General features: G+C 31.9%; 1 protein-coding gene across 1 annotated transcript in view; it reads right to left on the minus strand.

Moving 5' to 3' along the window:
* The window catches only part of abca4a (ATP-binding cassette, sub-family A (ABC1), member 4a), a 63,859-nt gene that overhangs the window by 25,790 nt on the left and 14,069 nt on the right, over nucleotides 1-24,000 (minus strand). The window contains exons 7-9 of the mRNA XM_062022119.1: nucleotides 23,418-23,615; nucleotides 8,580-8,669; nucleotides 6,147-6,381 (exon numbers count right to left, since the gene is read on the minus strand). Of these exons, the coding sequence (XP_061878103.1) occupies nucleotides 6,147-6,381; nucleotides 8,580-8,669; nucleotides 23,418-23,615 (523 nt within the window). The remainder of the gene's footprint in view (nucleotides 1-6,146; nucleotides 6,382-8,579; nucleotides 8,670-23,417; nucleotides 23,616-24,000) is intronic.

A 24,000-nucleotide genomic window follows, 5' to 3' on the forward strand; every position in this document is an offset into this window, starting at 1 on the left:
ATGTTAACAATTAATCGATTTTCGATTAATTGCCGTTAAGAAATTACCCGATTAAAATTAACGATTTCAATTAATTGACAATTCCGTTCTGTCACGGTCGGTGCGGTGGTTTTCTGTGTGAAGGTAATGCTGAGTTTATACCTCGCTAGTCCACACGAGGGAGTTGTTGCTTATTGTACTTTTTCCAAGCAGCAACACCATCACGTGACCAGCCCTACATGTCCGCTGTACACATGAGAGTCCACATGCGAGAGAAGAAAAACAAACATGAAGCGACGCAAGAGAAGTGCTGTGTGGGAACATTTCACCCTAAAAGAGGACGATGCAACGTGCAAAATATGTAAGGCTGTTTTGAAGTACAACAATTCAACCAGTTCGTTAAATTACCACCTAAAAAGTTTACATGCCGCTGTGCTTGGAGGAGAGAGTGGAGGCGGAGCACGGCCAGGCCAGCCCTCCGTCGCCGAAGCGTTTTCCAAAAGAAAAGCGGTGTGTGATGACGCACGGGCAGAGGGCATCACCCAGAGGATTTGCAACATGGTTGAAAAGGATATGCTGCCTATAAGCATTGTGGATGGCAAGGGGTTTCGTGAGTTGATGAACTATTGTGAGCCAGACTACCAAATCCCTTCTCGAGAAACAATAACAACCCGCATAGAGGCTCGCTACAAAAGAAAGAAAGCCGAGCTGAAAGCACGACTGGCCAACACGCATGTAGCCCAAATGTTAAGTTGAATCAATGACTGTTCTTCTGCAGCAGGCTTAGGTTTACTTATTTTGCTGTTACTTACAATTTCAGGGATGTCTGCCTTATATTTTTTCAAGTTGACTGTCATATAGGCACTTTTCCCAGTTCAAGAGGGATTCAATTAATGTTGCAGCTTGCAGGCTGCTAGCCTTCTAATAGTTTGTGAGACAGACTAAGATGTGCATTGTGCATGTTGTGCACTTGATGTTACTTTATTTTTCTTGTCTTTACAGTAGTGAGTGAGTGACATGTTTTTTCACTTCAGTTCTTGTCAGCCTCACCTGAGTCCAAAGGTGAAGTTCTGCAGCAGACTGCAACAGCCAACAGGCTTACTTATTTGCTGCCTGCTGTTACAATTTTCAGGGATGTCTTCCTTGTATTTTTTCAAGTTGACAGATAGGCATTAGGCACCTTTCCCAGTTCAAGAGGGATTATATAAAATAAAGCTAGCTATTATGGCTGCTGCCACTACCAAGTCTTGCATGTGTGACAAGACTAAAGTGCACTTTATATTATATTCCTCATGTTACAAAGATGACTTACTTTTGTATCAAATAAACATTTGATTAGGGAATACAATGTCCTTTGTATTTTATACCAGCAAAATTTTGATTTTGATTTTGTACCTTATTGAGGGGAAATCTCAGATGGGGGGAAAACGCCGCTTTATCAACTAATCGATGATCGATCGATAAGGTTATCAACTATCAATTAATGAAATAATCGATAATTTGCATCCCTAGAAAATACTCAATTTTAGATATTGGATATTTAATGGATTTTTTTTTATACATTTTTTTTTAAACAATAACAGAAATGTCCATTATTTAGTTTTTCCATTATTGTATATATAACTAAAATTGTCATCTAAACGCAAAAAGTCCGCTGTGGAGGACGCGAGATCGCAGAAGCATATTTGTGAAATTATTACGAACATAAAGTAAGAAAAAACTAGCCTGTTAGCAAAAAATAAATAAAATAAAAACAAAAGACAATACTTTTTTTTGGCTTTGATGTCAGATATTTAATCAGTTTTAGTCAAAAATAAATGCAAAAATAAGTAAAAAAATAGATTTCTTTTGAGGGGGGAGGAGTATTTCATTACTATAAACATAACTAATATAGTAAAAAAAATATATACTTTTTTTTGTACCTTGATGTCAGATATTTAATCAGTTTTAGTCATAAATAAATGAAAAAAATAAATAAATACATAAAATACACTTTTTTTTTAAGACGGGGTATTTCATTACTGTAAATATAAGTAATGTAGTAGAAAAATATATACTTTTTTGTACCTTGATGTCATATATTTAATCAGTTTTAGCCATAAATAAATGCAAGAATAAAAAAATACATAAAATACAGATTTTTTTTAAGGCGGGGTATTTCATTACTCTAAATATAAGTAATGTAGTAGAAAAATATATACTTTTTTTGTACCTTGATGTCAGATATTTAATCAGTTTTAGTCAAAAATAAATGCAAAAATAAGTAAAAAAAATAGATTTCTTTTGAGGGGGGAGGAGTATTTCATTACTATAAACATAACTAATATAGTAAAAAAAATATATACTTTTTTTGTACCTTGATGTCAGATATTTAATCAGTTTTAGTCATAAATAAATGAAAAAAATAAATAAATACATAAAATACTGATTTTTTTTAAGACGGGGTATTTCATTACTGTAAATATAAGTAATGTAGTAGAAAAATATATACTTTTTTGTACCTTCATGTTAGATATTTAATCAGTTTTAGCCATAAATAAATGCAAGAATTAAAAAATACATAAAATACAGATTTTTTTTAAGGCGGGGTATTTCATTACTCTAAATATAAGTAATGTAGTAGAAAAATATATACTTTTTTTGTACCTTGATGTCAGATATTTAATCGGTTTTAGTCAAAAATAAATGCAAATATAAATACATAAATAAAATATAGATGTTTTTTTTTTGGGGGGGGGGCATTTCATTATTATAAATACAACTAATATCGTAGAAAAGTATATACTTTTTTTTGTACTTTGATGTCAGATATTTAATCTGTTTTAGTCATAAATAAAATCTAAAATAATAATGGAAAATTTATAAATAAAATGTAGATTTTTTTGGGCGCGGGGGGTATTTCAATACTGTAAATATAACTAATATAGTGACAATGTACATACCTTTTTTGTACCTTGATGTCAGATATTTAATCCATTTTAGTCATAAATAAATGCAAAAATAATAACAAAATGAATTAAATAAAATGTAGATTTGTTGAGGGGGAGTATTTCATTACTGTAAATATAACTAATGTAGAAAAAAAAATATATATATATATATATATACATATACTTCTTTTTAACTTTGATGTCAGATATTTAATCTGTTTTAGTCATAAATAAAAGCAAAGTTAATAACAAAATGAATCAAATAAAATGTAGATTTTTTTGAGGGGGGTATTCCATTGCTGTAAATATAACTAATATAGAAAAGAAAAAAAAAATATATATATATACTTTTTTTTTTACCTTGATGTCAGATATTTAATCTGTTTTAGTCAAAAATAAATGCAAAAATAATAACAAAATAAATAAGATAAAATGGAGGTTTTTTTTGGAGGGGGGTATTTCATTACTGTAAATATAACTAATTTAGAAAAAAAACAATATCTTTTTTTTTTTTCCTTGTGTCAGATTGATGTCAGGTATTCAATCGATTTTAGTCATAAACAAATGCAAAATACAAAATAAAATAAAATGTAGATTTTTTTTAGAGGGGGTATTTCATTACTATAAATCGATAGAAAAAATAAATATACTTTTTTTTTAACCTTGATGTCAGATATATAATCTGTTTTAGTCTTATATAAATGCAAAAAATAATAACAAAATTAATCAAATAAAATGTTGTTGTTTTTTTGCTGGGGGGGGGGGGGTTGATTACTGTAAATATAACTAACATATAAAAAATTAACTAGTTTTTTTTTTACCCTGATGTCAGATATTTAATCTGTTTTAGTCATAAATAAATGCAAAAATAAAAACAAAATAAATAAAATAAAATGTAGATTTTTTTGGAGGGGGGTATTTCATTACTGTAAATATAACTAATATAGAAAAAAAACAAAACACTTTTTTTTTTTTTACCTTGTGTCAGATTGATGTCAGATATTTAATCAGTTTTAGTCATAAACAAATGCAAAAAACAAACGAATTAAAATAAAATGTAGATTTTTTTAGGGGGGGTATTTCATTCCTATAAATCGATAGAAAAAATAAATACACTTTTTTTTTAACCTTGATGCCAGATATTTAATCTGTTTTAGTCATATATAAATGCAAAAAATAATAACAAAATAAATAAAATAAAATGTAGATTTTTTTTGGAGGGGGGTATTTCATTACTGTAAATATAACTAATATAGAAAAAAACAATATACTTTTTTTTTTTTTTACCTAGTGTCAGATTGATGTCAGATATTTAATCGGTTTTAGTCATAAATAAATGCAAAAAACAAACGAATTAAAATAAAATGTAGATTTTTTTAGGGGGGGTATTTCATTCCTATAAATCGATAGAAAAAATAAATACACTTTTTTTTTTAACCTTGATGCCAGATATTTAATCTGTTTTAGTCATATATAAATGCAAAAAATAATAACAAAATAAATCAAATAAAATGTTTGTTTTTTTTGGGGGGGGGATTTGATTACTGTAAATATAACTAACATATAAAAAATTAACTAGTTGGTTTTTTTTTACCTTGAGGTCAGATATTTAATCGGTTTTAGTCATAAATAAATGCAAAAAAAAATAAAATGAATAAAATAAAATGTAGATTTTTTTTAGAGGTTTATAACTAGTATAACTAATATAAAAACCAATAAATATACTTTTTTTTGAGGGGGTGTGTATTTCATTACTATAACTATAGCTAATGTAGAAAATATATACTTTTTTTTTTTACCTTGGTGTCAGATATTTAATCTGTTTTAGTCAAAAATAAATGCAAAAATAATAAAAAAATAAATAAATAAAATGTAGATTTTTTTTGGAGGGGGGTATTTCATTACTGTAAATATAACTAATATAGAAAAAACAACATAATTTTTTTTTTTTTTACGTTGTGTCAGATTGGTGTCAGATATTTAATCGGTTTTAGTCATAAACAAATGCAAAAAACAAACAAAATAAAATAAAATGTAGATTTTTTTTAGGGGGGGTATTTCATTACTATAAATCGATAGAAAAAATAAATATACTTTTTTTTTAACCTTGATGTCAGATATTTAATCTGTTTTAGTCATATATAAATGCAAAAAATAACAACAAATTAAATCAAATAAAATGAGGGGGGGATTTAATTACTGTAAATATAACTAACATATAAAAAATTAACTAGTTTTTTTTTTTACCTTGAGGTCAGATATTTAATTGGTTTTAGTCATAAATAAATGCAAAATTAATAACAAAATGAATAAAATAAAATGTAGATTTTTTTGAGGGGTTTATAACTAATACAACTAATATAAACACCAATAAATATACTTTTTTTTTTACCCTGATGTCAGATATTTAATCTGTTTTAGTCATAAATAAATGCAAACATAATAACATAAATAAAATAAAATGTATATATTTTTTTGAGGGGGTGTGTATTTCATTACTATAAATATAACTAATGTAGAATATATATACTTTTTTTCTCACCTTGATGTCAGATATTTAATCTGTTTTAGTCATAAATAAATGTAAAATTAATACTAAAATTATTAAAATAAAATGTAAATCTTCTTTGAGGGGGGTATTTCATTACTTTAAATATAACTAATATAGAAAAAAGAAAAAAATATATATATACTTTTATATTTAATTACTATAAATATAACTAATGTAGAAAATATATACTTTTTTTTTTTACCTTGATGTCAAATGTTTAATCTGCTTTAGTCAAAAATAAATGCAAACATAATAACAAAATAAATAAAATAAATTATAGATTTTTTTGAGGGGATATTTCATTACTGTAAATATAACTAATATAGAAACAAATATTTATATACTTTTTTTTTTACCTTGATGTCAGATGTTTAATCTCTTTTAGTCATAAATAAATGCAAAAAAAAAAAAATCTAATCAAATGTAGATTTTTTTTGAAGGGGTATTTCATTACTGTAAATATAACTAATATAGAAACAGATAAATATACTTTTTTTTTAACCTTGATGTAAGATACTATATCTGCTTTAGTCATTGTTAAATAAAAATAAAAAAGTAAAAATTAGTGGGAAGAACGGGGATAAAATACATTCAAAACAAACTACATATGTCATAAATATGAGTTATTAGCACAATCTTGTTCCTGTTCCAGCGCCAAAAAGAACACCTGTGGTGGTTCTACTCACTGCTGCTGTTGTCGTAAACATGGGGGCCACGTCTTCTGGCCCCGTTGATGCCCAGGAAAGCTTTGTAGTTGTTGTCCTCGTACCAGTTGAAGGAGGCCACGCGGGAGAAGGCTCCCTCGGTGTAGCCGCACACCAGGCTGGAGGCGGCAGCCATCACCTGCCTGAAGGAGAGATCTCTCTGGAAAAGAGGTGTCATCACCTGTAGGAGTTCCCGGGTGCTGCTTCTCCGGAGTAACTGTCATTGGGAAATTAAAAAGATCCATTTGAGTCATTCTCGAAATGATGACAAAGAAATATAACCTGATAGAAAAATGCTATTTAAAACATGTGTATGCACGTACAACACTTAAAACCTTTAGTATATCAGTGTGTGGAATTAAATTATGCAATGGATTAAGTAAAGAAATCAATGTATTAATAGGATCCGGTTTAAAACAGGAAGAGAACATACTGTAAATGTTAGTAATTGCTATGAAGTGGAAAAAGGGGGTGGGGTTAAATGAGCCTTGCTTCTTCCTACTCCTTTTCGGACGTGTTGTAAAGAAGAAAAAAAAGAAAATATGTCAATATTGAAACTGTATACATGTTGGAAATCAACTGCAACCAACCAAAATTCACAGTAAGCACATATTCAGGAAAAGGGAAATAAATTGCTAAATAAAATAAATAAATGCATCAAAAGAAAACAAAATGAGAAAAAAATAAATAAAAAGAAAAAAAAACTGCTTAATATAAAATGTAAAAGAAGCCTTTTTTTTCCCTTTTCTTTTTATTAATTATTTTAATTTCATGTGTTTAAAAATTCACATTTTGATAGGGGAGAGAAAAATGTGTAATCACATATTCAGGAAAAGGGAAATAAATAAATAAATAAATACATTGCTAAACAAAATAAATAAATACATAAAAAGAAAAAAAAATAATGAGAAAAAATGTTTAAGAAGAAAAAACAACGGCTTGAAATAAAAAAAAATAGAAGGCCTTTTTTAGTTTTTTTTCCTTTTCGTTTTATGAATTATTTTAATTTCATGTGTTTAAAAATTCACATTTTGATAGGGGGAGAGAAAAACGTGTAATCACTTATTCAGGAAAAGGGAAATAAATAAATAAATACATTGCTGAACAAAATAAATAAATACATAAAAAGAAAGGAAAATGAGAAAACAAATTTAAAAAGAAAAAAACAGCTTAAAAAAATACAAGGCATTTTTTTGTTTTTTTCCTCCTCTTTCTATGAATTATTTTCATTTCATGTGTTTAAAAATTCTCATTTTCATAAGGAGAGAGAAAAATGTGTAACCACATATCAAGGAAAAGGGGAATAAATACATAAATACATTGCTAAACCAGATAAATAAATACATAAAAAGAAACAATATTGAGAAAAAAATGTTTAAAAAGAAAAAAAAAACGTTTTTTTTCTGTTTTTCCTCTTCTTTTTATGAATTATTTTCATTTCATGTTTTTAAAAATTCACATTTTGATAGGGAACGAGACAAAAATGCAACAATATATGTAAAAAAGGGGGAAAACAAAAAAAATATCTTAAAAATACATATTTCTTTTTATGTTCATAATGAGAACTAACGAGATGGAAATTAACAAATAAATATTTAAATACAGGAAATAATTCCTTGGATGTGATTAAAAATTCACATTTTGATAGGGAAAGAGACAAAAGTGCAACTATTAATGGAAAAAAAAGGGGAAAAACAAAAAAAAACTTTTTTAAAATACATAAAAAATATATATTTATTTTTATATACATAATGAGAACTATTTATTTAGAATAAAATTTACAAATCGATAAATACAGGAAATAATCCATTTAATGTGTTTAAAAATTCACATTTTGATAGGGAAAGAGACAAAAGTGCAACTATATATGTAAAAAAAGGGGGCAACACATAAAAAATATCTCAAAATAGAATTTAAAAATATATATATTTTTTTATGTACATAATGAGAACTAATGAGATGAAACACAGATAAATACAGGGTGGAAAAAAACTACAGCAGCATTAAATAATGACTAATAGTTTCCAAAAGAAAAATGGTTAAAGTAATAAAACCTGGCCCACATGTATCACCATTTAATAAAAACTATATTACTGCGTGCAGGTCAAACGTAAATCCAACCCTAACAACAGTACTAAAGTTTTACCCTGGAACAGACCATTTACATGGTTGGAGGCCTCTTTGACATTTTGACATAGTTTGTTCTTTTGTCAAAAGCCTTCAGAAACATGAAATATATGTGATTAGTGTCAACATTGTGTCTTTTGTGTCCAGTTTAATTCCTCCAACATGCGAGGCTTCCTCGTGTGTACTGACCCCGTGACCCCCGTGTGCCCCCCCCCCATGTTTGCGTACAAAGTGAGTGAAGAGGAAGCAAGTGTTTCCTGCCTGACTAAAAATAGAGGACCCCCCTACCTCTTGCAGTTTGTCGCTGGCAGCGGACACCACCTGCAGCCAGAAGTGGATGTTGATGCCCTCAGAGTGATTGTCCACAACACGGGGAAGCTGCAGAAAGAAACACGTTATGATAATATTACTTCTAGAACCTTCATAGCACAATCACATCTTTATTTTATGTTGAAGAGGTTCATTTAGCCTACTAATGTGTATTTATAAATGGTTGATTTATATTAAACAATATATATTTTTATATATATTTATATAAAAATATATATATTTCGGCTATCTTGCAGAAGCAAGATAGCCGAAACTTGTCAGGTACAAAACTTTACCTTACTAGCTCAACCATTTATAAATACACATGTTTATTGTTTTAAACATGCGTAATAGTTACATGCATCACAGCTTCTCAATCATTACCTTCTTTTACTTGTGTTAACCTCCTTTTCACGCTTTTTACCAATGTTTGCTTACCTTTTTTTAAACTTATTTTATCTGCTTCTTACCTTCTTTTACTTGTGTTTACCTCCTTTTCACACTTTTTACCAATGTTTGCATACCTTTTTAACTTTTTACCTTCTTTTACTTGTGTTTACCTCCTTTTCACACTTTTTACCAATGTTTGCATACCTTTTTAACTTTTTACCTTCTTTTACTTGTGTTTACCTCCTTTTTCACACTTTTTACCAATGTTTGCGTACCTTTTTTAACTTATTTTACCTGCTTCTTACCTTCTTTTACTTGTGTTTACCTCCTTTTCACGCTTTTTACCAATGTCTGCATACCTTTTTTTAACTTATTTTACCTGCTCGTTACCTTCTTTTACCGGTGTTTACCTCCTTTTTGCCTTCTTCTACCTGCTTTTATCTTATTTTACCTATATTTACCTTCTTATTACGTTCTTTTACCTATGTTTACTTTTTTTTTTACCTTCTTCTACCCCCTTTAATTTTCTTTTTACCTTGTTTTACTCATGTTTACCTACTTTTTAACCTTCTATCTGCTTCTACCTGCCTAATACCTTTTTTTTTCTTCCAATTTCAACTCTGAGCGCTGCAGAGACGTAAAGGCCCTTTATACCTTGTTTTACCTGTTTACCTACTTCTTTTTTTTTCCTTATTTCACCTACGTTAACCTACTTTTTTTACCTATGTTAACCTACTTTTCATTTTTTACCCAAGTTTATCTACTTTTTTACTTTCTTCTGCATGTGTTGATTTTTTTCAACCTTCTTCTACCCTCTTTTGACTTCTTTTAACCTTTTTTTACTCATGTTTATCTACTTTTTCACCCTTTTTTTTAACCCATTTTTACCTGTTTATCTTTTCTATCTGAGTTTACCTGCTTTTTACTTTCTTTAACATACTTTACTGTTCTTGTACCTGTTTATTTACTTTTTTTTTTACCTTCTTCTATCGTTTCACCTTTATCAGCCTGCTTTTACTTATATTTCGTTTGACCTTGTTCTACTTTCTTTTACCTATTTTTTACCTTCTTCTGCATTTGACCTTTTTTTAAACCATTATTTGCTTATTTCATTTTTACCTTGTGCTATCTGTTTACCTACTTTTTTACTTTATTGTACCTGATTTTACATAATTTTTTACCTACGTTTACCTACTTTTTATATCTTTGCCTACCTGATTTGATCTTTTCACCTATTTTTTAAACTTTTCTTTACCTGATTTTACCTGCGTATTTTACCCATATGTACTTTTTACCGTCTTCTGCCTGCTTATTAAATTTTTTAACCTATGTTTACTTTTTTTTCACCTTGTTTTACCTGCTTATTACTTTTTTACATGTTTCCTTGTTTACCTTTTTTAGATGCTCATGACCTTCTTTTACCCATGTTTACGTACATTTTCTACCTGCTTTTACCTGTGTATTATCTTTTTTTTTAACCTATGTTTACTTTTTAAACATTGTTTTACCTGCTTATTGCCTTTTGTTTTACCTATGTTTACTTTTTTTTACCTTGTTTTACCTGGTTATTACCTTTTTTACCTATGTTTCCTTGTTTACCATTTTTAGATGCTCATTACCTTCTTTTATCCATGTTTACCTACATTTTCTACCTGATTTTACCTGCATATTACCTTCTTTTTTTACCTATGTTTACTTTTTACATGCTTATTACCTTTTTTACCTATGTTTACTTGTTTACATTTTTTACACACTTATTACCTTCTTTTACCCATGTTCACTTACATTTTCTACCTGCTTATACCTGCGTATTACCTTAATTTTTTTATGTTTAGCTACTTTTTTACCTACATACTTGAGTTCATCTAAACTTCTAACCAAAATTGCATTGGCATAAACATTTAAAGATAAAAACAACGCATTCTTGCAACATGCATGAACTTCCTAAAATGGTGAGGTGAGAAAGTAAAAGGATTTCTTGAAAATGTTGTGAAAGGGAAGTTCATGTTCCACTTCCACGCCGTGTGGAACAAGAGTAGAACATGTTGAACACAAACATACGTGTGGAAAGTTACAAATGTCGGGCACGGCTCCTTTAAGTTGGGAGAAGGTGTGCTTGAGGATCTTGCTTCTTGCACACAATAGGCTTGAAGTACAGGAAGCAGGACCAGGACCAAACAAAGACCAGAGGAGACATCCTTCCTTTGGGACATTGCTCTCTATCTCAGTGTGTGTGTGTGTGTGTGTGTGTGTGTGTGTGTGTGTGTGTGTGTGTGTGTGTGTGTGTGTGTGTGTGTGTGTGTGTGTGTGTGTGTGTGTGTGTGAGTGTGTGTGTGTGTGTGTGTGTGTTTGTGTGTGAGTGTGTGTGTGCGTTCTTGTATTTCTACCCTTCTTGAGACACCAACAAGGAAAAGTATCTTCCATATGAGGAGGTGTGAACAAGTGATGACCTAAATCATGGTCCCAATAACATTGCATCTAATAGACAATGTCTCATTAGCACCCCTGCTGGTGAAATCTATCAAAATGAGGGTGGTCCCAAAAAGGAGGGGTTTTTCAAGTCGACTGTGTCGGTTTTAAAAGGGTAAACATATGAAATAACAAGTGTGTGTAAGAAGTTGAAATGCGCCCCCTTTGGCCAAAATTAATTAAATAATAAATTAAATATGTATATAGAGACATACTGTAATAACTTGAAGTAAATAATGAAGATTAAAAAACAATTACAAACAAAAAATTCCCCCCAAAATAAATGAACTAAAAGCAGTTTTTTTCTCACAATGTGTCGACTTTTTTCTTGTAAAATTGGGAACAATTTCGTGTATTCTTTCTGTTTCTGTAATATTGCAATATTTTCTCGTAAAATTATTACTTTTTTATGTAAAATGAGTACTTTTTAACGCAAAATGGTGACATTTGTCATATAAAATTCTGACTTTTGTCACAATATTGCCAATTATTTTTGTTGTTCTTGTAAAATAGTAAAAAAATTTGAGTAAAATGAGTAAATAATGAAGATTAAAAAACAATTACAAACAAAAAATTCCCCCAAAAAATAAATGAACTAAAAGCAGTCTTTTTCTCACAATGTGTCGACTTTTTTCTTATAAAATTGGGAACAATTTCTCGTATTCTCGTAAAATTATTACTTTTTTTTTAAATGTAAAATGAGTACTTTTTAATGCAAAATGGTGACATTTGTCATACAAAATTCTGACTTTTATCACAATATTGCCAATTTTTTTGTTGTTCTTGTGAAATAGTGACATTTTTTGAGTAAAATGACGACTTTTGTCATAAATCTGCCAAGTAAAATTCCGATTATTATTATAATATTGCCAAAATGTTAAAGTTTTCTTATAAAATTGTGACTTTTGTCGAGTAAAATTACGACTCTTTTCATAAAATTGCCCAAACTTTAAGCTTTTCTTGTAAAACTGCGACTGTTATTGAGTAAAATTCCAACTTTTATCATAATATCGCACAAATGTTCAGTTTTTCTTGTAAAATTTTGACTTGCGTTGAGTAAAATGACGACTTTTATTATAATACTGCAAAAATTCTATGGTTTTCTTGTGAAATTGAGACCTTTTTCTTGTGAAATTCCAACTCATTTTTCACAACAAGCTTTTTTATATTTGCATAGTATGTATAAATTATTAATGTTTTAAATACGCATCTTTATATATCTAGAAAGGCTGGTCCTAAAGAGGTAGGCCTTTTTCGGAGGTCTCAAGAAGGTACAAAATACAAGTGTGTGTGTGTGCGTGTGTGTGTGTGTGTGTGTGTGTGTGTGTGTGTGTGTGTGTGTGTGTGTGTGTGTGTGTGTTCTTGTATTACTACTCTTCTTGAGATGTCAACAAGGAAAAGTATCTTCCATATGAGGAGGTTTGAACAAGTGATGACATAAATCATGGTCCCAATAACATTGCATCTAATAGACAATGTCTCATTAGCACCCCTGCTGGTGACATCTATCAAAATGAGGGTGGTGCCAAAAAGGAGGGATTTTTCAAATTGACTGTGTGTCGGTTTTAAAGGTGCTCCCCCTCTGGTCAACATATGAAATAACGAGTGTGTGTAAGCAATTGAAATGCGCCCCCTTTGGACCAAATTAATTAAAAAGAAAATGGAATAAATATGTATATAGAGACATACTGTAATAACTTGAAGTAAATAATGAAGATTAAAAACCAATTACAGACAAAAAATTCCCCCAAAAATAAATGAACTCAAAGCAGTCTTTTTCTCACAATGTGTCGACTTTTTTCTTATAAAATTGGGAACAATTTCTCGTATTCTTTCTGTTTCTGTAATATTGCAATATTTTCTCGTAAAATTATTACTTTTTTATGTAAAATGAGTACTTTTTAACGCAAAATGGTGACATTTGTCATAAAAATTCTGACTTTTGTCACAATATTGCCAATGATTTTTGTTGTTCTTGTAGAATAGTAAAAAAAATTGAATAAAGTGAGTAAATAATGAAGATTAAAAAACAATTACAAACAATAAATTCCCCCAAAAATAAATGAACTAAAAGCAGTTTTTTTTTTCTTACAATGTGTCGACTTTTTTCTTATAAAATTGGGAACAATTTCTCGTATTCTCGTAAAATTATTACTTTTTTTTTAAATGTAAAATGAGTACTTTTTAATGCAAAATGGTGACATTTGTCATATAAAATTCTGACTTTTATCACAATATTGCCAATTATTTTTGTTGTTCTTGTAAAATAGTAAAATATTTTGAGTAAAATGACGACTTTTGTCATAAATCTGCCAAGTAAAACTCCGATTATTATTATAATATTGCCAAAATGTTAAAGTTTGCTTATAAAATTGTGACTTTTGACGAGTAAAATTACGACTCTTTTCATAAAATTGCCCAAACTTTAAGCTTTTCTTGTAAAACAGCGACTGTTATTGAGTAAAATTCCAACTTTTATTATAATACTGCAAAAATTCTATGGTTTTCTTGTGAAATTGTGACCTTTTTCTTGTGAAATTCCAACTCATTTTTCACAACAAGCTTTTTTATATGTGCATAGTATGTATATATTATTAATGTTGTAAATACACATCTTTATATATCTAGAAAAGCTGATCCTGAAAAGGTAGGCATTTTTTGGAGGTCTCAGGAAGGTACAAAATACAAGAGTGTGTGTGTGTGTGTGTGTGTGTGTGTGTGTGTGTGTGTGTGTGTGTGTGTGTGTGTGTGTGTGTGTGTGTGTGTGTGTGTGTGTGCGCGCGTGTGTGTGTGTGCGTGTGTGTGTGCGTGTGCGTGCAAGTGAACAATATGTGATTTGATTTTGGAGTTCTTTGTGGTTGTTAAAACTCTGTGATTGAATGAAAAAGAGGCCGCCAATGTTTACTCCGTGTCACTAAGAGGAGGCGTGTCATCTCTGGGCTAATTACAAGAAGAGGGCGAGTCCGACAGCTCGTCTAATGCGGTTTCACAAGTTCTGTGGCTCAGGGTGAACTATTTTGGCGCACGCCGTCCTGATCTCGTCTTTCCCGGCCGGCTTAAAAGCGTTTGATGATTGTTTTCACAAGATACAGTTGGTCTACTGTAAATACACTACAATAACAATCAACTAGGTTTACTATACTAGTACCGCAATACTAATGAATCATATTCGGTACTATACCGCCTCGAAAAAGTACCAGTTCCAATCCCCCCTTTTTTAACGGGCATGACGGCGCGTCGTCACGTCGTGACATTGCTGGTTTTAGGAGCAGAGGAGCGTGTTCGGCAGCGCACACACACATAGTACTTACAAGCAGACACAGTGTGTAGACAGAAAAGGGAGAACGGACGCATTTTGGCTTAAAAAGTAAAGATAAAGGTGAAGTTATAACACTGAAACACCCTCAGGAAGAGGTGCTTTAAGACATGGCTAGCTAGTGTTGCGTCGACCAGCTCTTCCTCCCAAGGAATCTAAGTTACTGGTCAATCCCAAGTTCTTTCGATGACATATATGCTGAGTAAGAAGGACCATCAAGACAGAATTGGAATATTTTCAAGTTTTACTAAAGCTTTAGGAGATCAGTTTAACCAATACCTTCATATCGGCTACTCTAGTTCAGGGGTCACCAACCTTTTTGAACCAAGAGCTACTTCTTGGGTACTGATTAATGCGAGGGGCTACCAATTTGATACACACTTAAATAAATTGCCAGAAATAGCCAATTTGCTCAATTTACCTTTAACTCTATGTTTTTATTAATAATTAATGATATTTACACTTAATTGAACGGTTTAAAAGAGGAGAAAACACGAAAAAAATGACAATTAAATTTTGAAACATAGTTTATCTTCAATTTCGACTCTTTAAAATTCAAAATTCAACCGAAAAAAAGAAGAGAAAAACTAGCTAATTCGAATGTTTTTGAAAAAATAAAAATAAAAATTTATGGAACATCATTAGTAATTTTTCCTGATTAAGATTAATTTTAGGATTTTGATGACATGTTTTAAATAGGTTAAAATCCAATCTGCACTTTGTTAAAATATATAACAAATTGGACCAAGCTAGACAAATCATTATTTCTTCTAGATTTTCCAGAAACATTTTTTTTAAAGAAATTAAAAGACTTTGAAATAAGATTTAAATTTGATTCTACAGATTTTCTAGATTTGCCAGAATATTTTTTTTGAATTTTAATCATAACAAGTTTGAAGAAATATTTCACAAATATTCTTCGTCGAAAAAACAGAAGCTAAAATTAAGAATTAAATTAAAATGTATGTATTATTCTTTACAATAAAAAATTTTTTTTTTACTTGAACATTGATTTAAATTGTCAGGGAAAAAAGAGGAAGGAATTTAAAAGGTAAAAAGGTATATGTGTTTAAAAATCCTAAAATCATTTTTAAAGTTGTATTTTTTTCTCTAAAATTGTCTTTCTGAAAGTTATAAGAAGCAAAGTAAAAAAATTCATGAAATTATTTAAACAAGTGAAGACCAAGTCTTTAAAATATTTTCTTGGATTTTCAAATTCTATTTGAGTTTTGTCTCTCTTAGAATTAAAAATGTCGGGCAAAGCGAGACCAGCTTGCTAGTAAATAAATACAATTTAAAAAAGAGAGGCAGCTCACTGGTAAGTGCTGCTATTTGAGCTATTTTTAGAACAGGCCAGCGGGCTACTCATCTGGTCCTTACGGGCTACCTGGTGCCCGCGGGCACCGCGTTGGTGACCCCTGCTCTAGTTGATCTGACATTCAAACAGAAAAGCCAACTTCTTGCACACAAAGAAAGCGCACTTACCCGTGTAAAATTTTGTCCGAGGAGGGGGACCTTGAACGATGGTTTAGTGTGGCTGAAACGGGCTACTTAGGCTAAATAATTATACGTTTAAGGCAGGGGTCGGCAACCCAAAATGTTGAAAGAGCCATATTGGAGCAAAAATACAAAAACAAATCTGTCTGGAGCCGCAACAAATTAGAAGATATTACATACAGATAGTGTGTCATGAGATATACATTGAATTGAGATGACTTAAAGGAAACTAAATGAGCTCAAATATAGCTACAAATGAGGCATAATGGTGCAATATGTACATATAGCTAGCCTAAATAGCATGTTAGCATCGATTAGCTTGCAAGTCATGCAGTGACCAAATATGCCCGATTAGTACTCCACACAAGTCAATAACATCAACAAAACTCACCTTTGTGTATTCACGCACAACGTTAAAGGTTTGGTGGACAAAATGAGACAGAAAAAGAAGTGGCATAAAACACGTCCTAAAAAGTCGGAGAAAGTTATACACTACGGTGAGTTCAAGGACCGCCAAAATTAGTAGGACAAAACGGCGCTCGCCAAATACTCGAGTCAGTGAAGCATGTTTAATATAAACAGTGTGCTTTATAACAATTAGGGAGGTTTGTGTCATGTTTGTCCTCCTACAGAAACCATATTAAAACAAAAACTTTTTTTTTTTCCCCTCATCTTTTTCCATTTTTCATACATTTTTGAAAAAGCTTCAGAGAGCCACTAGGGCGGCGCTAAAGAGCCGCATGCGGCTCTAGAGCCGCGGGTTGCCGACCCCTGGTTTAAGGGGTTAAATGGCTTAGTGTAGACATGGCCTAAGGCAGGGGTCACCAACGCGGTGCCCGCGGGCACCAGGTAGCCCGTAAGGACCAAATAAGTAGCCCGCCGGCCTGTTCTAAAAATAGCTCAAATAGCAGCACTTACCAGTGAGCTGCATCTATTTTTTAAATTGTATTTATTTACTAGCAAGCTGGTCTCGCTTTGCCCGACATTTTTAATTCTAAGAGAGACAAAACTCAAATAGAATTTGAAAATCCAAGAAAATATTTTAAAGACTTGGTCTTCACTTGTTTAAATAAATTCATTCATTTTTTTACTTTGCTTCTTATAACTTTCAGAAAGACAATTATAGAGAAAAAATACAACCTTAAAAATGATTTTAGGATTTTTAAACACATATACCTTTTTACCTTTTAAATTCCTTCCTTTTCTTTCCTGACAATTTAAATCAATGTTCAAGTAAAAAAAAATGTTTTATTGTAAAGAATAATAAATAGATTTTAATTTAATTCTTCATTTTAGCTTCTATTTTTCTGACGAAGAATATTTGTGAAATATTTCTTCAAACTTATTATGATTAAAATTCAAAAAAATTATTCTGGCAATCCAGAAAATCTGTACAATCAAATTTAAATCTTATTTCAAAGTCTTTTGAATTTTAAAAAAAACTTTTGTTCTGGAAAATCTAGAAAAAAATAGTCATTTGTCTTTGTTAGAAATATAGCTTGGTCCAATTTGCTATATACTCTAACAAAGTGTAGATTGGATTTTAACCTATTTAAAACATGTCATCAAAATTCTAAAATTAATCTTAATCAGGAAAAATTACTAATGATGTTCCATAAATTATTTTTTTAAGTTTTTCTCTTCTTTTTTTCGGTTGAATTTTGAATTTTAAAGAGTCGAAATTGAAGATAAACTATGTTTCAAAATTTAATTGTAATTTTTTACGTGTTTTCTTCTCTTTTAAACCGTTCAATTAAGTGTAAATATCATTAATTATTAATAATAACAGAGTTAAAGGTAAATTGAGCAAATTGGCTATTTCTGGCAATTTATTTAAGTGTGTATCAAACTGGTAGCCCTTCGCATTAATCAGTACCCAAGAAGTAGCTCTTGGTTTCAAAAAGGTTGGTGACCCCTGGCCTAAGGTGACAACTAAGTGTAATTAGGACGTTGGCTCTATAGTTCGCACTAATACTCAGGTCGTGATTCATTGGGTGTGAATTAATTCTTGTGATAATGCCTTTAAAACACTTGTCTGAGATCCTTCCAAAGAGTTTTCGCTTGAAACGTCTTTGCAAGAGCAACAACTCGAACGAGGCTCGTCTGAGCTCAACGAGGCCTTTCTCTATTCATAGGCTCTGACAAACGTTACTGCCCGATTAGGAATCATTAATAGCGGTGGTTATGTAAGGTGTGGGGACAATGGTGGTGCCTTGTGAAGCTCCAATAAGTATAAGTGGTCAACAAGGGGTCAGACTGGGAGTTTTAGTCATTAGCGTGGCTCAAAATGGCGACAATTGGAGGAAGTGGTCGTTGTTGCAAAGGCCGTCGGACACTTCACGTGACCTCCTACTTCAGGGGTCACCAACCTTTTTGAAACCAAGAGCTACTTCTTGGGTACTGATTAATGCGAAGGGCTACCAGTTTGATACACACTTAAATAAATTGCCAGAAGTAGCCAATTTGCTCAATTTACCTTTAACTCTATGTTATTATTAATAATTAATGATATTTATCTTTGTGGAAACACTGATCATCTTAATGATTTCTCACAATAAATATATATAGAAACAAATATCAATATGCAACACTTTATTTTTATATTTTCTCTAAGTGCACATTTTTCAAATTGAACATTTTCAAATGATCACTTCTAAGACAGTCTTGTGAAATCACAATATCCCATTTTAACTAGCTATTTTATATTAAACACAAAAAACACTTTACATTTTAAGTGTTTATATATATATATATATATATATATATATATATATATATATATATATATATATATATATATATATATATATATATATATATATATATATATATATATATATATATATATATATATATATATATATATATATATATTGTCATTTGTAAGTTACATGTAAGTGTGATTTAAACAAGAATAGCTAAATAAATAAATCTATATATATATTAAAAAAAAAGGGTATTTCTGTCTGTCATTCCGTTGTACATTTTTTTTCCTTTTACGGAAGGTTTTTTTTGTAGAGAATAAATGATGAAAAAAACACTTAATTGAACGGTTTAAAAGAGGAGAACACACCAAAAAAAATTCAAATTAAATTTTGAAACATAGTTTATCTTCAATTTCGACTCTTTAAAGTTCAAAATTCAACTGAAAAAAAGAAGAGAAAAACTAGCTAATTTGAATCTTTTTGAAAAAATTTAAAAAAGAATTTATGGAACATCATTAGTAATTTTTCCTGATTAAGATTAATTTTACAATTTTGATGACATGTTTTGAATAGGTTAAAATCCAATCTACACTTTGTCAGAATATATAACAAATTGGACCAAGCTAGACAAATCATTATTTCTTCTAGATTTTCCAGAAACATTTTTTTAAAAGAAATTCAAAAGACTTTGAAATAAGATTTAAATTTGATTGTACAGATTTTCTAGATTTGCCAGAATAATTTTTTTGAATTTTAATCATAATAAGTTTGAAGAAATATTTCACAAATATTCTCCGTCGAAAAAACAGAAGCTAAAATTAAGAATTAAATTAAAATGTATTTGTTATTCTTTACAATAAAAAAAATAAATGTACTTGAACATTGATTTAAATTGTCAGGAAAGAAGAGGAAGGAATTTAAAAGGTAAAAAGGTATATGTGTTTAAAAATCCTAAAATCATTTTTAAGGTTGTATTTTTTCTCTAAAATTGTCTTTCTGAAAGTTATAAGAAGCCAAGTAAAAAAATTAATGAATTTATTTAAACAAGTTTTTAAAATATTTTCTTGGATTTTCAAATTCTATTTGAGTTTTGTCTCTCTTAGAATTAAAAAGGTCGAGCAAAGCGAGACCAGCTTGCTAGTTGTGGGGAGGCGGGGCTGGCGGACAGACGGCGCCCGCTCCAAGATGGCGGCGAGGAGGCGTGGACGAGCCAGCGGCAAGGCGGGGCGCGCTGGGAGCGACGCCGCCATCAGCATAAGGTGCGTGGAGCGCGCAGCTGTGGACAGTGCAATCACCCTCTCGGACCGTATAAAAGGGTGAGAGACGTGAACATCAAGGGAGGAGACGGAGAAAGACGGCGGACAGGAGGAAACCATCCCCTGCTGCCACGCAAACGACGGCGACGTGCTGCTGAAAAGCAGACGGCGGACGGGAGGAAACCATTCGTGTGCTCACGTGAGAAAAAAGGCAGCTGCTGAAAAGCACGCAAAAGACTCTGTGATTGAAATAATAAAGAAGTCTAAACTGTCTCACGACAATGTCTTCCCTGGGTGGTCCTGAGAACCCCCACGACAGTTAGGACTGTCACACTAGTAAATAAATACAATTTTAAAAATAGAGGCAGCTCACTGGTAAGTGCTGCTATTTGAGCTATTTTTAGAACAGGCCAGCGGGCGACTCATCTGGTCCTTACGGGCTACCTGGTGCCCGCGGGCACCACGTTGGTGACCCCTGTCCTACAGTATTTGCCGTTCGGCATTCGGTCCCATGATTTATTTTCTCTGCCATTTATGATTATAATGAGAAGTTGCTTGTTATGGTAACTTCAAGAAAAACTGGTTTGGTGGCACTATCTACAGGGCAAAAAGAGGGCGCTGTCTCTCAAGTCATTTCACTCAACATTTTTCAGCAGGAGGATACTTTGTCAAAATGCGATGCCTGTAATGGTTTCCTCAGCCTGTCCCGACCGAACCTTTTCACTTCCAATACCATACCGATATTGGAACCTTGGGTATCGGCCGATATATATCCGATACAATATCATACTTTTATTATTTTGTAGCGAAAATGCCTGATCGAGTGAAATTAGTCAAACAGAGAACAATGTTAGGTATCTACTCTGTTAATTGTTCAATGGTAGTTATCTAATCTGTTAAATGCTAGCAGCCTAAAATGAACTTAGGCGGAATTTAATTAAGTTTAATAGTTTTTGGCAACACCCAGTGTTCACAATAAATAATTAGGTGGAGCTCATGACGCAAAATGTTGAACGATGCGGAAACTTTCTAATACACCTACGCCTTGGAGACGTCCCAACATTCAAACAACGTTGACAACTTGTTGACTTCGGTCCTGACGTTGAGCAACTCAAACATAACGTTGGAACAACATGCTTTTTGACGACGTTTAATCAATGTCGGGTTCTGACGTTGATTTGACCGTTAAAATTTTGGTTATTTTCCAACCAATACTCTACAACACAAATACAATGTTGAAACAACATACTTTTTGACGACGTCTAATCAATGTTGGGTTCTGACGTTGATTTAATGGTCATTTCCCAACCAATATCCCACAACACAAATACAACGTTGAAACAACATGTTTTGTGACGACGTCTAATCAATGTTGGGTTCTGAGGTTGAATTTTGATAATTTCCCAACCAATATCCTACAACACAAATACAACGTTGAAACAACATCCTTTTTGACAACATCTAATCAACGTTGGGTTCTGAGGTTGAATTTTGGTCATTTCACAACCAATATCCTACAACACAAATACAACGTTGAAATAACATGCTTTTTGACGACGTCTAATCAATGTTGGGTTCTGACGTTGATTTGACTGTTGAATTTTGATCATTTCCCAACCAATATCCTACAACACAAATACAACATGCTTTTTGACGACGTTTAATCAATGGTGGGTTCTGACGTTGATTTGACTGTTGAATTTTGGTCATTTCCCAACCAATATCCTACAACACAAATACAATGTTGAAACAACATGCTTTTTGACAACATCTAATCAATGTTGGGTTCTGACTTTGAATTTTGATCATTTCCCAACCAATATCCTACAACACAAATACAACGTTGAAACAACATATTTTTTGACGACGTGTAATCAATGTTGGGTTGTGACGTTGATTTGACCGTTGAATTTTGGTCATTTCCCAACAAATATTCTACAACACAAATACAACGTTGAAATAACATGCTTTTTGACCACGTCTAATCAATGTTGGGTTCTGACGTTGAATTTTGATCATATCCCAACCAATATCCTACAACACAAATACAACGTTGAAACAACATGCTTTTTGACAACGTCTAATCAGTGTTGGTTTCTGACGTTGATTTGACCGTTGAATTTTGGTCATTTCCCAACCAATATTGTACAACGTTGAAACAACATCCTTTTTGACAACATCTAATCAATGTTGGGTTCTGAGGTTGAATTTTGATCATTTCCCAACCAATATCCTACAACACAAATACAACGTTGAAACAACATGCTTTTTGACGACGTGTAATCAATGTTGGGTTCCGACGTTGATTTGACCGTTGAAATTTTGGTAATTTCCCAACCAATATTCTACCACACAAATACAACGTTGAAACAACGTGCTTTTTGATGACGTCTAATCAATGTTGGCATCTGATGTTGATTTGACCATTGAATTTTGGTCATTTTCCAACCAATATTCTACAACACAAATACAACGTTGAAACAACATGCTTTTTGACGACGTCTAATCAATATTGGGTTCTGAGATTGAATTATGATAATTTCCCAACCAATATTCTACAACACAAATACAACTTTGAAACAACATGCTTTTTGACGACGTTTATTCAATGCTGGTTTCTGACGTTGATTTGACCATTGAAATGTGGTCATTTCAAAACTAACAACGTGGATCCTAAGTTAGACATCAACGTTGTCTCAATTTACAACGTTGTTTCAAAGTCTGTTTTAAAGGTCATGTACGTATAATCAACGTTGTATCAAAGTCTTGTCCCTGCTGGGTTTGTATGTGTAAGTAATATGCAACTATAATTATTTGATACGAGTTTATTTTCACAAAAGACTTGTTGTAGACTGCAACATCCTATTGCATATGTCTAGCTTGTGTGCTTGTGTGTGTTTAGCTGTTGTGTAGCTGCTCGCTCATAGTAGCCTGCAGCCTACCATGTTTACCTTTTGTAAATGACTTCACTGAAATATATTGGCGCAAAAACCAGGAATTAGCACAACCTAATGAGCTCTAATTAAAAATACATTAAGAACCACAATATAATCACATATTGTTAGATGGATAAGGCTACCAATCAAAACAGTACATTAGTTTTCCGAAGGCAACATTTGGTATTCAGCTCTTGAATAAGACCCGATTAGAATCAAGGTTTTCCATTGTTTAAAGATGCACTCACCACCCGAAAGAGCTTGACAATGTCCACGTTGGCGTAGAACTTGTCCTCTATGATCTGCAGCCGCTGGGGGGTGAGGCTGCACATGGCATTGCGGACGGCGTGGAGTCCCCTGCGGCTCGGGAAAATCAGGAACCGTTCTAGAAAGTTCAAGCTGCAGGCGATGTCCTTTAAGTGGATGTCCGGAACCCCGAAGACAAACTGGGAGGAGACGAAGGACAGAAGGTGCAATTGTTCAAATGAGTTGTGTCCATGGATGTTCTCAGTCATCCAGGTCTTTGTAGTCTCAGGGCAGTCAATCCATCGCAACTGGACTGTTTGGTTGGTCTTGGAAGATGTTTTGCATCTTATCAGAGTAGACTTCATCAGTTCATGCTCATAGACTTAGATCGGTCAGATCTAGTCTTAGACTTAGATTGGTCAGACCTAGTCTTAGACTTAGATTGGTCAGATCGAGTTTTAGACTTAGATTGGTCAGATCGAGTTTAGCGGCTGGTGCCAAAACCTCAGTAGACTTCATCTGTTCATGCTCATAGACTTAGATTGGTCAGATCTAGTCTTGGACTTAGATTGGTCAGATCTAGTC

The sequence above is a fragment of the Entelurus aequoreus genome, linkage group LG15 (genome assembly GCF_033978785.1).
Source record: "Entelurus aequoreus isolate RoL-2023_Sb linkage group LG15, RoL_Eaeq_v1.1, whole genome shotgun sequence".
In the NCBI taxonomy this organism is placed as follows: Eukaryota; Metazoa; Chordata; class Actinopteri; order Syngnathiformes; family Syngnathidae; genus Entelurus; species Entelurus aequoreus.